Source organism: Canis lupus, chromosome 21, assembly GCF_011100685.1.
Source record: "Canis lupus familiaris isolate Mischka breed German Shepherd chromosome 21, alternate assembly UU_Cfam_GSD_1.0, whole genome shotgun sequence".
Taxonomy (NCBI): Eukaryota; Metazoa; Chordata; class Mammalia; order Carnivora; family Canidae; genus Canis; species Canis lupus.
The window spans coordinates 43105771-43122840 of record NC_049242.1 but is presented as its reverse complement, the minus strand read 5'-3'; the positions used below and the strand labels follow the sequence as shown (position 1 = coordinate 43122840).

Sequence of the window (17070 nt, the reverse complement as noted above, 5' to 3'; positions counted from 1 at the left end):
ATAAACAGATTTTAGTGAATAAGAACAGTTTTCTTTCTTCATTTATGATTCTTATAGCTTTCTTTTTATTGCCTTGCGGTACTGAGATCTCCTTTACAGTGTTAAACAGAAACGGTGACAGCAGGTATCTCTGTCCTGTTCCTGAACTTAACACAAATGCTTTCAATGCTTCATCAAAGTATGAGCTATAGGGCTTGTGGTTTTTTTTGTAGAAAATATATAACATGTTTGGACATTTCTTTTTAGCTCTGGTTTGCTAAAAATTTTAATACATTGATATATTGAATGAATATGGAATTTTATCAAACCATTTTTTCTGCATCTATTGAGATGATCTCAAAAGACTGTTCTGGTTGATGTTCTCATACTTAACCAACCTTGTATTCTTGGGATAAACTTTACTTTCCAATATATTGCTCAATTAGTTTTCTAATATTTTGATTAAGATTTTTGCATATATGTTCATGAATGACTAACCTGTAATTTTCTGTTCTACTGCTTTAGTAGAATTTTGGTATAAAGGTTATACTGCCCTCATATATGGGTGTTTGATTCTTGACAAAGATAAATAACACTGCAAAGCAGAGAGGAAAGAATGGCCTCTGTAATGAACAAGACTGGGACAAACAGGTCATTTAAACATGCTACAAAAAAGCCTTAAACAAGAATGTTGCTACATGAAAATTGAGAATTTCAGTACATCAAAAGACACTACAAAGGAAAAGGCATGTAAGAGTGAGAAGACATTTGCATTACAAAAAAACCTATAAAAATATAAAGATAGTCTACAAATAAGTAAGAAGATCCAACTCAACAAAAATCTGAGGAAAGATATAAACAGATAGTTCACAGAAAAGGAAACTAAAATGTCCAACAATCACCCAAAACGGTATTTAGTGTCATTAACAATCATAGAAATGCAAATTTAAATTACAATGAGGTGCTATAAGACCAACTGGAAAAAAATAAACACCAAAAAACTCCAGTTATACATACCATGAATGAACACTAAAAATGTCAAGCAAAACAAGCTAGACAAAAGAATGTATATCGTTTCATTTATTTAAAAATCAAAGTTGAGTAAACTAAACTATCTTAAATGGATGGTGATGTAAGTCGTTAAAGTATTAAGCAAACAAAAGAAGTGGTTACCATCAAAATAAGGATGGTAGCTCCTCAATCAGGCAGAGGCAGCATCCTACTGTGAGAGGATAAATGGAGGTGGTGGGATTCTAAAGCGTGCTAATGTTCTCTTTCTTGTTATTTATGCACATTTGCATTTAAAACATTATTTACATTTATGTACTTTTAATACTTATATTTCACACACAAGTTAAAAAAAAGGATGCTTACATTATACTTGGGTTTTTTCAAAGAAGTACTTAATAAAATTCTGATGAAACTGCTACAGTTGCTTACTATATACTGAAATAGTTAAGGCTCTAACAGTTACAAACACTTCAAAGGCAAAAAGTGAGCTTCTTAAAAGAGCAAAATGTTCCCATTGCCTAGAAATATCTTCAGAATGCTAATGCTGAAACAAGATGTGTTCTGTAAAAAGGCCATCTGCTCAGGCTGTTTATTGTCTGCTACAAGTCATAATCCTACTTGCATCAGTAATTACTTGTTCAAATATAAACATAACAGGAAAGATTAAGATTTCAGGCAATACACACACAAAAAAGACAAAGGCCATAATTCCTAGTAATTCTGTATTAAACAGCTCAACACAGATATCATTCACATAGATAACCTCTTTCTTGAGACTGCTCATCTTAATCACCATCTGATTTCCCATTCATGAAAAAAACCTACGTATTTTACTTACTTTTCTCAAGTGGCTACTCACTAAACCTTTTTTTTAGCATAAAAGCATGCCAAATAAATTCTATCTCTAGAATCACCTGCTCAAAAACAAGCATAGCTTTAATCTGTAGAAATATGACACTGTAATAAAAAGGGTATTTTAAGTGAGTCTCTTTATAAATCCAATAAGCACCGAAATCATCTTATTTTTCTGAGTAAAAATTTTGCTAGAAATAAGATGAGAAAGTACTGGTCGTTTTATCTTAAAAATAGAAATTTAACTTTCATTTCATGATACAGGAACATCAGCATGATTAATTATCTTGTACTAGGCATACAGAGATGAAAGACACAGTCCATACACTTAAGAACATGGGTCTAAGGGAGACAGAACAGCAAACAGCATAGGGTATCACAGGAGCTTATATAAAAAGCCTTTAAGTAAGTGAGGGACATTTGAGTTTAGGAAAAGACACAGCACTCACTATATATACATATACACAGACACACACAAACATACATATACACATATATATACACACACACAAATATATGAATAAGGAAGGGTCATCTCTGTGGGCACAAACTGCCTCTCTATGTATGTATGGAGGAAAATGGTAAATCTGAAGAACTATAAATGGTTCACTATGATTAAAGCAACAAGAAGCATATAGTGACAAAGTTGAGAGGTAGGGTAATACTAAAGAGTCTAGATTTTACTTAAAGGCATTAAAGAGTCATTTCAGGACTTTTAGAATGGGAAACAAAGGATCAAATGTGTAATATACTTCTGCCCAATGTGACTTAGATTAAAGACCTGGTCTAGGTCCAAGAAGAACCTGGTCTAGTAGGGAGATAGACATGCAAGCAGCATCATGGAAGTTCATGCAATGAATACCTATAATCAAGTAAGTGACATCTTAAAGTTTGTGACAAAAATATAAAGTTCATCTAGAAGAATTCATGAGTGCTAGGAAAGGGCAGGGAGGGAATATAAGTATGTGTAAGGTGTAATATTACTTTGCTTTCATTTCACTGTGGCATCCAAGCACAAATACTTCTCTTGTTCCCAAAGCACACTGAAAAGACAATAAAGCAATGCAAAACATAATAATAAATTGATAAGTGGATCAAGATTTTAGAAGCAAAGACTCTGATATCTTAGTGGGAGAAAAAGGAGGATTAAATTATTTTGGTAAACCTTCTTTGGTAAAAGGAGGATCCAGTGCTTGGTGCACACGAGAGAAGATTAGAGTGGAGGTAGAAGCCATTCTTCACAATACAGACCCTTGGAGTTAAGAGGTATACAAGGTGGAAGTGACAGACACTGAAAAATCAACAGAAGAAAGGGAGGTCTCCCTCCACTCCCTTCAGAGACAAAACACATACCAGTTACCTTTATTAAAAAATCCAGTCCTCCATTCATGAATGCAAACAAAAAAACAAAGACAAGGACTCTTAACAATTTGAGACAAAGGGTAGATGTAAGTACACCCCATGAAAAATAACTATTGCCAGGCAGATCATTTCAAATGCAGGCCCCAGACATGGAGCCAAAATAAGGCTTGTATTCCTTGAATACAATGAACTGCCTCCCTCCCAAATGTATCATTTGTGTTTACAAGTGTGTAGCTGTGGAATTACTAACATTAAGAACATTTACTGTTTAAAATTAGCAATAACTCAGCTTCTAATACAATGAAAAGAATTGTCTGGATTCAAGCAGAGAAAATAGGCTTTCAAGTTTGATGTTGATTTACCTTTGACTGTTTAATGTCCTGGGTCTTGAAAAGTCACTAATTTATATATTCATTCATTAAATAAGTTTTAAATTGAATACCTACTATGTGCCGTGTTACCTTCCCAGGTGGTTGGGACACATCAATGAACAAAAAAGAGAAAAATCCCTGCCTAACCTTGAGGAGCTGAAATTCTGGAAAATTTACTTTTCTATGTATTACATCTCCTGACCTAAGTTTTAAAAGCCTTAGGCAAAATGCTGACTGTGATCTCTCACACTAGGATCACAGGTACTCTTTAGTTTCTTCTTTATCCTCGGTTCCAAACACAAAACACATCCTTTTCCCCTTTCTTTTTTAAAGGGGAGGAGAACTGAGTAGGGAAATCAGTCTGACTGCCCTGGGGACGCAAAGGGAGGCAGCTGCTGGGAGGCAAAGGCAAAGTTCATATAACCAAGCCAGTTACATGCAGCTATATGAATTCAGGTGAGAAATGTAAGAATGTGAATTAAGACATGTCAATGACAGATGAGGGATGGATTTGAGAAACATTAAGGATTCTCCATTAACAGGATTCTAAGAGGAATGTTGGTAAAAAAGAAGTAAAGGTCAAGTATGAATCCCAGGTTTCCTATTTTTACCTGTGAGAAAAGTGTCAACATAATCAACGTAGGTCTGTTCTCTCAGGTCTTACTTATTTCTGTAACCATGGCAATAATTCTTGACCAAACTCTAACAAAATTCCTGAACATTCACTTAGTTAAAGGGTAATGATGCTACTCTATGTGCCCCAAGCCATGGACCAAGCTAAACCAGGATGACAGCATGTTTAAAGTAAACATGAATATTCCTGATGTGCACCTGGTGTCCGACATGCATTTATACCAGAAGAGTCACAGAGCAAGTGCCTATGCAACCAGCTCTCTTTGAGAACTCTAAAACTCAAGCAAACTTCCTTGTAGAGACATCAAACATGTGTCTTTGAGGTTTGCAGCTAGAGAGAAAAGTACATCCTGTGTGACTCTTTCAAAGAAAGGATTACTTGGGAGCCTCTACATGACGTCTTCACTAATGAATATCTTTTTTTTTGCTGTCCCTGAACTGCCTTTTGCTGTAGTAAATCTTAGCTGTGAATACAACTTTATATTGAGTTACAGTTTTCCCAGTGAACCACGGGACTAATGGGTAGTCCTGAGACCCTCAAAACAGGATCTCTGAGTGGACAGGAAATTAAGGGTTTGGTGGGGTGGGAGAAGAAATGAATTTAATTTCCTTGTATAGTGCCTTGATCATCTTCATTACCTTCTGTAGAATTCTATGGTTTTTGTGCAGGAAGTAGGCTTTGTTGTTGTTGCTATTGTTTTTTAGCATTTTAGTCTCATTGCCAGTTCAAAGTTCTCTTCAGCTTTAACTCACTCCTCTATGTTATTTCTATTAAATTTACAAACAAAATATGAACAAACATCCTTACTTCAAGAATTTATCCTGGTATATTTTGTGATCTTGTTCCAAATCTGATAGATGGGTTACCACTATCTTTGAAATCATTATGTTAAATTCATTCTTCTTCAAAGACCCTTACTAAGCACTGCCATGAAATCAGACATTTTGCTAGGTGTTCTGAATAAAAAGATTAAGATATAGCTCCTGTCCTAGAATCGAGAGGACACTTAAATAAACATGACAACAGACCAAATATTCTCTAGGCTTTTCTTAATGTTTCATTTCTAACAGTATTCTAGATACAGGCAATATAAAAGATTGCATCTTTAATGTCATAGGGAGACTGCAAGTATTACATTATAGCTGTATGATGGATCAATCTTCTCAGAAAGCTCCTCTGCAATAACATGCAGAAGTCTGAATAATGAACTACTCCATGGCTGAGTCAATGAGAAGCCAAAGGCAACCAGAGCAACGATAAAAATATTACCAGAAGCTATCCCTGCTTCCTGAGGATGAACACAGTATACAATCGTCTGGCAATTCAATAGCTTTGCTATCCTTAGGTAAGTTTATGTTTCTAAAACAATCATTCTCTGCAGAGTTTGAAGTACAAAGTATGACAGCATGAGTAAGAAACAATTTCTCATTCCTTCCATATTTCACTTTGAGACCTATTTGCCCCTGCTAATGTAACATCTTTGAAAACCTATATTCTATGTTATTCATGTCTGCAACCTCAAAACTACAAGCCTGACCTTCTTAAGCTCAAGTATATATATATATATATGATATATATTACATATATAGGCCCTAATATATATGCCAGTTTACATTAAAACAATATTTACACCATTCTAAGCTCATTTCTTTAGAAATATCAGATTGCTTTTTTAAATAAAGAAGTACTAATTATTTTATATTTTGAACATAATTCAAGGACTGTCAACTAAACATACTTAAAAGTAATGAAAAAATGCATTTAAAAAGCATCCCTCTTTTTGAATTTAAACTACTTTTTTATAGATGTAAACTTAAGAGTTTTAGAGAAATTCTACTGTGTACAGATTTCTGACAAAACAGCCTCAGAAGAGCTAAAGACAACTCACAGTCTGCTAAGTGGAAGAGCTGTTTTCATTGACTGATGATAATTCTAGAAAGCTCCAATATACAATAATAGACAAGTATAAGAGAAGTTGAGAGAGGGAGCCGGAGTGGCTCAGTCAGTTGAGCATCTGACTCTTGGTTTCAGCTCAGGTCATGATCTCGGGGTCATGAGATTGAGGTCAGGCTCTATGCTCATCCTGCAGTCTGTCTGAGATTCTCTTGCCCTCTCCCGCTGCCCCTCACCCCCATTGAATGTATAAGCTCTCTCTCTAAAAAAAAAAAAAAAGAAAGAATAAAATCTTAAGAAAAAAAAGAAGTTGGGAGGAGATTTCAAGGGAAGAGAGTGAGTACAGAATAAGAGAGTATAGAGTATATATGGTATAAGAATATAGAATCTGAACAATTGAAAAAAATGCAGAAAAGAGAGTCGTCATATTTGGGGGGATTGCTACAATAAATGATTTTAGAAACAACCAACAACAACAAAAATATTATCTGAGGTACTGGTGCCAAGCTAAACATACCACTAACTAATAATATTCCAATTACTACTAAAATTTAGTAAGCAGTTACAGATCAGCTACTTTGCAAAGCACCATAAATGGATTCAATCCTTATAACAATCTTATGAGATAGTTATCACCATCAACCTCATTTTATAAAGGAAGAAATCAGAGATTAAAGAAGTAATTTGCCCATTATTAAATGGCTAACTAATCAAAAAGCCAAAACCAGAAATCAAGTCATATGATTCCAGATGCTGAGAGAAATATGCTACCCTGCCTCCTCCACTGGTAGAATGAGCCAGTAAATTGTGGGAATATTAACAGTAAACTGTTTCCTGCATATCCTTTTAGAGAGACATTCACAAATAGGAGAACAGAAGTTCTTTTACCCAGAAGTATAAATTTCAAATTTTCAAATGAAGACAAGGGAAAGATGCTTATAGACACTATGGAAATAACTATCTTTTTCACAACTATCTTTCACAACAAAGCTAAAAGGTTTGATTTTCAAACTCTATAGATTCTAAGTAAAGCAAACTACTGCATACAACTAACACATAACCTGTAGTAGTTAAATGGAGATACAGCATAGTAAATTAGCTGTGAGGATGAACTATGGAGTCAGATTGCCTAGGATCTAATCCTGGCTCCACTATAAGTAAGGAGACTCACTTTTTAATCTCCATGCCATAATTTCTTAATCTCTAGAAGAGTATTCATATACTGTAATTATATGAACCTCAAAGGAAATTCAGTGAGTATTAAATTAACGTTAGCAGTTTGTATTATTAAAATGAAGTACCTAAAACTAAGTGCTAAGTCATTTTCAATAAATGCCCTTATGTAAAAGTTCCATATACTGCAACACTAAATTTTATATACAATGAATGTGAATATAATCATTGTATTAAGATATTTCTAAAAAGTCACTAGGAATTCTATGTGAAATAAAATGAAACAAAACAATACAAAATGAAATGTGTATTATCACTATCCTTTTCCTTTTCTTCCATAAAGGAAATAAAATGAGAGTACATCTAGTCTCATTTTGTAGAAACTAAAAATTCAAATTAATATGTAAATGTAGGGCAGCCCCGGTGGCGCAGCGGTTTAGCACTGCCCGCAGCCTGGGGTTTGATCCTGGGGACCCTGGATCGAGTCCCACGTCGGGCTCCCTGCATGGAGCCTGCTTCTCCCTCTGCCTATGCCTCTGCCCCTCTCTCTCTCTGTGTCTCTAGGAATAAATAAATAAAAATCTTAAAAAAAAATAGTAAATGTACATGGTCTTTTAAAAGGTCAAAGCTTCAAACAGAAATATGTTATCATAATCTTTCTATCGACAATTTTTTTAGATATTTCTTCTGAAACAATCTCTTCTTTAGAACACTGGTCCTTGGGATGCCTGGGTGGCTCAGCGGTTAAGTGTCTGCCTTCAGCCCAGGGCGTGATCCTGGAATCCCAGGATTGAGTCCCACATCGGGCTCCCTGCATGGAGCCTGCTTCTCCTCCCTCTTGCCTGTGTCTCTGCCTCTCTCTCTCTCTCTGTGTCTCTCATGAGTAAATCAAATCTTTAAAAACAAAAAAAAAAGAACACTGGTCCTCATATTTGTTTGGATGGCAATGCACAAGCAAGTGAGGGTGACTTTATGGACCCCCCAAAATGATGATGATGTCCTTAATGGTATAAGAACTAGGAAAAACTTTACTAGATTATAGAGTTGTCCATATATATGCAACACATATGCATTTTCTCCAGTATGAAAAAAAATAACAACAAAGCCAGATCTATGAAAAATCTAAGCAAGACCAATATAATTTCTTCATTAATATTAATTTGGTACTTGTTAATAATAGTAGCTAACTTTTGAATACTTGTTATGTGCCAAGCAATATGCCAAAGAGATTTACATGTGTTATCTTTCTTATAATTTATCTTGCTCATAATCATATGAGGTATTCATTATTATTTTATTTTGATAGTGAAACAACAGGTTTCAAATAGGTTAGATATAATTTAATTGAAGTTCAAATAACTGGTAAATGGGAGTAAGGATTCAAACTAATCCTGACTCAAACCTTGTATTCTGAACCACAATACTACACTTCTACATTATGCAATAATATCTAAAAGTTTAAACATCTTACATAATTGTATTTAAATTTTATACTAATAAGAAAGAATTACTATTAATCAATTTTAAGTAGCAATGGGAGGATTATTTAAGAACTGTTATTGGGGATTTAAGGTATGTATCGTGATTATAGTTTATAATATTGTATTTACATACTTGAAAGTTGTTGAGAGAGTAAGTCTTAAATATTTTCAAAACAAAAAGAAATGGTAATTACATGATGCAATGGAGGTGCAAAGGAGACTACCTTCTCAATACATCTGTTTTTTTAACACACCAGGTAGTGATAAAAAAAGAAAAAACAACATTCTCTCTTGGGGAGAGAATGGCTGAGAAGCTCCTATTATTTACTCTGGAAATTACTTCTAAGTGTAAGGTGCTTTGTTCAGTACACAGTTAAAGAAATCTAGTTCTGTACACTATAGTTCAAATAAAGGCCTTCTTACTGTGACATAAGCCAAATGTAAAGTCAATCATTGATCGATTAACCTAACTTAACTCCTGAAAGAGAGGAGATATTTTTAGATAATAAAATTGTTTTAGGGGATAAACTAAATCTAGTCTGCCTTGTTTTTAGTCATTCTGGAATTTACTTATTTTATTTTGAAGAAGGCACAAAGGTTAGTGCTGTAAAAAAGAAAAAAATATAACCCTTAGTTTTTGGTCTAATTGCTATTTGCTAAAGGAATCATTACTGAAATAAATATTCAGTTTGGCTGAGTCCTCTAACAATATTACCTTATATGTCAATGGTTTCTAGTTTTGTATAATTAGCATTGGATAGGAAATCATATAAAAATAATTTTCATCATGACAACTGTGAAAAGACTGTTCATAGCTCAAACATGTCTAGCTCAATCTAACCTAAAATCTTATTATTCTGGAATGAATTTTTTAAAAGACAAATGTCTTGACTCTGTTAGATAGCTTTTAAAGTTAAGAAGGAAAAAAAAAAGTTAAGAAATAGAATGTTGACCATTCTATTTAAAAGTAACCTTAAATCAAGCCTTAAAATACATTTACCTTATGATATCCATTGCCTGGTAAAGTATTTCAGACTGATCAACTCCAAGAACCTTCTTTGCCCCAGCTTTAGCTGCAAACATAGAGAGAATTCCAGTTCCACAACCAACATCCAAAACTACCTGGTGTGATTAAAAAAAAAAAAAAAAAAACAGATGTTATTGAGAAGGTCTAGTATTTTAAGTTCTATTCATGTATTATGAAACTACTGACAAGGAATAGACTACAAAATTTTAATATTTTATGGATCAACTTTGGTAGTAATTTCTATTCAAAGAAACAAACTGAATGAGTTGTTTTTTTTTTTTTTTTTTTTTTTGGACATATGCTCTATCTATCCCCAACATGGGCTTGTTGAACTCATGATCCCCAAGATCAAGAGTCTCCTGCTCAACTGTTCTCCTTCTCTACAGCCAGGCACCAAGTTGTTTTACATTCTCAATAGTATATTTGACCATATTCTACTACAATCAGATGCAACAATGTAAATGAAGAGATGTTTTACATGAAATAAGCAATTTCTAATATTGTTTTTAATTTTCCTATTTAATGTATGCTCTAATTTAGGCTTAGTAATTCTAAATTTTAGTAGAAATAAACTTTCAAAGTTTGAAAGGCAGGAATTAAGCAGTATAACCTGATACAATACAACTAAAAAAATGCTTATAAAGGAATTCTAGAGGTAGGATATTACCAAATTCCCTCCATTTCCAAAATAAAATATTCAACTCATTTAAACCATACCGGCATAAAAACAACAAATTGGCTTCTAGAATTTAGGAACTTCAAAATAGAAGTTTAAAAAAAATCATACTCAAAAAAAAAAAAAATCATACTCATTACCATTGGTGAAGTAACAAGAATCAAAGTTTAACATGATACTGGGGACAGGTAAAAAGCAATTATTTCTAAATCAAGAACTGCATGCTATCTCTAGGATTCAGTATAGTGAAACCTGCTCTATTCACAGTGAAAAACAAAAACAAATTGCTCAGGACACACATTAAGCCAATAAATACTCAGAGGTACACTATTCTGTGAAATTACTGAAAACTGTAGTGCCTTAAGTATTTCATTATTGATGGTCTAAAATCCTATGTACTTATTCCAAAATATGAAATGATTTTATTTTTCTCCTGTAAATAGTCACAGAGTTAAGTGCAGGCATTGATCACAGTGATGGGATATGGCAACAACAAGGCCAAGTCTCTGGCTTAACGAAGCTTACCATCTTGTGGAGAAGATAGCCAGTGAATAAAACAAATATAAAATAATGTCAGGTAGTTGTGCTTTAAGGAAAAATCAAGCACCAGAGTAGAGGTTAGAGCAGGGAAGAGGGGATACAGCTTTTTAGAATTTTAATTAGGTCTGTGAATATATGTTTCTGACACATGTGAGCACATAACTGCAGGAAGTAAAGGAGCATGCGATACAGAGATCTGGACAAGTGTCTTCTGGCCACAGAGAATATTAAAGGAAAGGCACAAAATTCCAGGCAAAGCAAGACCAATGTGGCTAAGCTGGGTGAGAAAAAGTTGCTTGGATGGGAGGTCAGGGTTTAAGCAGGGGCCATATCACACAGAACTTTTGGATTTTATTCTGAGTAATCGGAAGTTACCATAAGAAAAACAGAACTAAAATTAAGAATTTATTAAACTGTCCAAGAATTATTTTATTCTTCAATTAGGTAATATAGTCACATAGTTTAAACAGCAAGAACTGCATTTCTTATTTCTCCTTCAAGAAACTTTTGCAAATATAATGCAATACATTTTTTTCCTTGCCCTGTTTACACAAATGGAAGCATACCCACTGTACTCCCTACACATTTCTTTTTGTACTTAATAATGTAATGCAAAGCTCTTTCCATCAGTTTACAGAACTTCTTTCTCTCATATAGTTGGTCAAGGATTCCACATAATGGCTATACCATAATGTATGGATCCAGTTCTCTATTGATAGACATTTAGATAGTTTCTGAAATTTTACCATGATAATCAAAGCTATAGATAACCTTATACCCAACCCCATTCACACAGGAATAAATCTAAAGAATATATTCCTAAAAGTGAAAACACCGTGTCAGAGAGAATATACATATTTGTAATCATGCTAGCTTTAACAAAATAAATGATCTTCCGTAGTACAATCCAACCAGCAATATTTAAGTGCTGATGTCCTTACAGGTGAGACTAGCGTGTGGAACATACAGTCACACTTTTGGCTTTTTGCCAATCTTGCAAGTACAAAATAATGATATATTGGTTTATTTTTTTTTTTTTAAGATTTATTTATTTATTCATGATAGAGAGAGAGAGAGGCAGAGACACAGGCAGAGGGAGAAGCAGGCTCCATGCCGGGAGCCCAACGTGGGACTCGATCCCGGGACTCCAGGATGGCGCCCTGGGCCAAAGGCAGGCGCCAAACCGCTGAGCCACCCAGGGATCCCCGATATATTGGTTTAATTAATACATGCATTTCCATTATCATGAGGTTTCGCATCATTCCTTATGCTATAGAGCCACCCGTAGTTCTTTTATCAACTGTCTTAGACCCTAATTTTCCAGTTGTCTTTTTCTTATCAAATTTCTAATCAAACTTCTCTTATCAGACAACAGTTCTCCATAAATTAAGGAGATTAGACCTCTATAACTTGGAATGTTTCATCATAGTTTTGTCTTTTGATTCTGCTTACAGTTATTTTTGTTATGCAGAAATTTTTTACTTCAGTAAAATTCATCAATCATGTCTTCTATGGTTTCCTTCTTGGTTCTGACCATAATTCTCTCCCCATCTTCTTCCCTCTTTCATCCTTATACAATTCCTCTCAGTATATTTGTGGTTTCATTTATATATATTATATATAATGTTATTTATATATATAATATAATGTTATAATATAAATAATATACATACATATTTTTTTATCATAGTATACACTAAGAAGTATGCTTTTAACTTTACTTCTGTTCAGATGGCCAACCAATTATTCCAACACACTATTAAATAGTCTGTATTTCTCCTGCTAATTTGATATGTGATTGTTATGATCTGAATATTTGTGTTCCTCCAAAACTAATATGTTGAAATCCTAACCAAAGGTGATGGTATTAGAAACGAGGGTCTTTGGGAGGTAACTGGTCCATAAGGGCAAAGCCTTCATGAATGAAATTAGGACGCTTATAAAAGAGGCCCCAGACAGAGCCCTCTCTGGAGGAAGAAGGGATGTCCATGAACCACAAAGCAGGCCTTCACCAGAACTAGCCATTGCCATGATCTTGGACTTCCCAGACTCTATATAACTGTGAGAAATAGATTTCTGTTGTTTCATGGTATTTTTGTTATAGCAACCCAAATAGACTAAGACAGGGAGGGACCTTGAGCATTAAGTAAAATGTCTGTGTATATTCTGGTCTATTTTGGATTTTTATTTTGCTTTGTTGATTTATATAATCATGTGCCAGTAACTATTCTAATTACAGAAGCCTTATAAAACATTTTAGTATCTAAAAAGGTGGTCCACCCTCACTGTAAAATTTTTTTCACAATGTTTCTGGAAAATTTTGTGTATTTGTTTTTTTTATTAGAACAAGAGAATAAACGTGTCTAGGTTTTTTTAAAAAAAAAAAGTCTGAGTAGCTTTATGGGGATTGAGCTAAAATTATAAGTTAATTTAGGGAAAATGGACAATTTTAAGTTTTCCTATTCAAAAACACAGTCTTTCCATTTGTTTAAATTATCTATCATGTTCTTCAGATTTAAAAAGAACTTTTCACATTAGTCCTGCACCTTATTTAAGTTTGTTCATATATGTTTTATCTTGTTTTGTTTACTATTATAAGTACAGTCCTTCATTCCATTATATCTTGAAAATACAATTTACAGGAACTACTACAGAAGAGAGAAAATCTAAACAGCCAATTTGAAGAAATAAAGTTTTCAAAAGGCTACTATTCTGTATCTCCTATCCTGTGCATCTCCAAGAAGGATAAGGCTCATATGCTTTCATAGGGAAAATCTGGTTCTGCACATGTGCCCCATCCGAGTGAGTCAGTAGATTTTAACATAACTACTTTTACATACAAAAAACTTAAAGATTTTAAGATGGAAACTACACATCATTCCAAACAAAACTGAAACTTTTTTAAAGTTACAAACAAAATGTATTAACCATAAGAGCAAGAAAATACTATAATAAATAGTATATATGCTTAGAGTACATTAGTTTGAAATGTTATGTGGCATCAAAGAAAAATGGAAAAATATATAACACAATTGTAAGTGATTAAGTTCCAAGAAACTTTCACTGAAATAACTGCAGAATTTAAAAATAAAAGGTCAGTGTGAAATTTAGAAGTTTAGTATTTACTATCATATCATAGTATGATACTATAGTATTTGGCAATGGTGACTGGTTAAATCAACAAGCACACACTGTTTATGTAAAGACAGACTGGTGGTACTAACACCATCCATGGTAAATAACCCTTTTTGACCCAGGAAGTCCACTGTTAGGAATTTATCTTATCATTGTACTCCCACATGTATTTTTTAAAAATTTAAATATTTTATATTTTTATATGCAGTTTCTAGTATTAAAAGTTAAAACTTATGGACATTCTTACATTGGACATATGAGCCATTGAAAGAATGATAATAAGGAATCATCTCTAAGAAAGGTTGCTGAGTGGGGATGCCTGGGTGGCTCAACGGTTGAGCATCTGCCTCCAGCTCAGGGCATGATACTACAGTCTGGGGATCGAGTCCCACATCAGATTCCCTGAGAGGAGCCTGCTTCTCCCTCTGCCTGTGTCTCTGCCTCTGTCTCTCTATGTCTCTCATGAATAAATAAATGAAATCTTAAAAAAAAAAACAAAAAAAGGTTGCTGAGTGAAGAAAGCTAAAGTACAGAAGTATATATGTCATAGATTCCAATTAAGGTATGTGTTCTTTTATAACACTACATATACATACACATATAAACATAATTTATATATATATGCATATATAATAGTATATATATATGCATATATATATATATATATATATATAAATCTTACTTAATCCTGCAAATGATGAAAGTGAAAGAACTTAAGAGAGGGAAGGTTAACAGGTCTAGGATCATACAGCTGGTAATCTGTAAAGCTAGCATGCAAATGTAAGTCAATCTGCTTCTAAAGCATGTATTAAAAAATATTTTAAATCACACATTATTTATTCTACCTAGCTCAAAATTAGGTAATAAACTAAAACTTGATAGAATCAAAGGAAGGTAGAAATGATGATTTAAAAACTAACATTATTTTATAAAATGGTGAAGGAATTTGATATTTTCTAAAAAAAAAAAAAAAAAAAGAGGAAACATGTATCAATTTAATTTTAGATAATAATCAAAAGCATAGTGAAGGCACCTAACTGTGAATTTCTTCAATGGACTACAAATAGAAATTAATTATGAGGGGTGATAACACGATTTGCCACCCAAAGTTAAATTAAATCTGAGAAACCATATGGCCTCCACAGGAGGTTTGTGAATTCACACAATATTAAGATAAGAATAAAGGAAAAGAAGGCAAGGAGGAAAGAATGGAGGGAGAAGAGATGGAAGAAAGAAACACATTTTTAATAATTAGCATCTTTCTGAAAAAGAAATCTCTACTATGAGCCTACATAGCATGATATAGAAGTAGTGTTATATGAAGTTTGTCAACCTAATGGAGATAAAAGCAAAAAAGAACAATGGTAATAAGACTTAGGAAAACAAGTTATTTCATACACTTTTAAAAATAATTAGATTTAAATAAATTTATGAACATATTCTATCACAGCACACAAAAAGCATATGGCCCACATTTGAAAAATAATGTGAATTAAAATATAACTAATGGATCTCACTCTAATTATTCATTCTATTTTAAAATAATGGTGTTTCAAGTGCAGTGGCACAGGGTTAAGGACAGTAACCTAGGAGTATAAACCCTCAGGTTTGGTTTTGTTTTAGTTGCCTGTTTTAGGGCAAGTCAATTAATCTACTGGTCTCAAATATCTACATGTGCAAAAGTAAATAAATACTTGCGCTGCCTTGTTACAGGTATATTATATACAGTGACAATGTGTTTGAAAGCAATTTGATATAAATTATCAAATGCTATTTAAATATATGGTAGTGGGCAGCCCTGGTGGTGCAGCGGTTTAGTGCCACCTGCAGCCCAGGGCGTGATCCTGGAGACCCTGGATCGAGTCCCACATCAGGCTCTCTGTATAATACCTGCTTCTCCCTCTACCTGTGTCTCTGCCTCTCTCTTTCTCTCTCTCTCTCTGTCTCTATGAATAAAGAAAATCTTAAAAAAACAAACAAAAATATATATATGGTAGTATATTTTCTAAATCTGTACCCATAGTATATAAAGAAAAGTATTCCAAATCATTTAAAAATATGAAAGCTCTAGATTATTTAATATTGTTAATTACAGAAATTAAACCCTGAAAGTGTTTTAAGGAATTAAAAAGATAGGTATAATATTGTACATTGCAGTATATTTTTGAGAAGCCATAAATGCCAAGCAAAACTAATTACGTACTGATTAATGAAAGCATTTTAGAGAAAGTGCTAAGGAAAAATACTCCCAAATTATTAATAAGCTGTTTTCTGAGTTTGGCATATTTAATATCTTCAGTAAGAGCAGTAAGTAAAACACAACTAACTGAAACTTTATATATTTCCCATGGGCATGTATTTTGTCTGAAAATGTACATTATATATATACATATATATATATAATTTTTCTATAACACTGTTACAAATAAAAACCTTAAAACAGAAAGTAACTGTGTATGTCTAGGAATCCACGAAGATGCATTCCATATACATAAAAATATTTAGAATTACTTAATTCCTCAATAATTAAGCTTCTAATGAAAATACTTGTGCCTTTTCGGTGTATTTTTAGATAAGACAAATCTATTCAATAGCATACTGAAAAAAACTTTTAACTTACTTTCACTTAACAAATCCTTATGGCAGTCATATCAAAAAGTATTAAGAAAAGATGGCTCAAAGAGAGGCTTTGCAATTTTAAAAAACTCATAAAATTTTCAAAACAGAAGGGGTTGAAATATTTTCATATTACAGATGAGGCCCAAAGAGATCCATCCACTTGTCTAAAATTATATATCTGGTTCCTGAGAAGCCAGGCAGGACTAATGATGCCCAGACCAGTACATGCTTAATTTCTCCACAACATATTACTGAAAAAATCAAATAAAAATCTGAGCACAGTCTAACTAGAAGTATAAAGCAAAATTTTTAATAGT

The 17070-nt window shown here is 33.2% G+C and overlaps 1 protein-coding gene across 3 annotated transcripts in view; it reads right to left on the bottom strand.

Annotated features, from left to right (window-relative positions):
- Nucleotides 1-17070, bottom strand: part of PRMT3 (protein arginine methyltransferase 3) — a 123955-nt gene that overhangs the window by 88194 nt on the left and 18691 nt on the right. For all 3 annotated transcript variants that reach the window (XM_038569256.1, XM_038569257.1, XM_038569258.1), the window contains one exon: nucleotides 9757-9878. In XM_038569256.1, the coding sequence (XP_038425184.1) occupies nucleotides 9757-9878 (122 nt within the window). The remainder of the gene's footprint in view (nucleotides 1-9756; nucleotides 9879-17070) is intronic.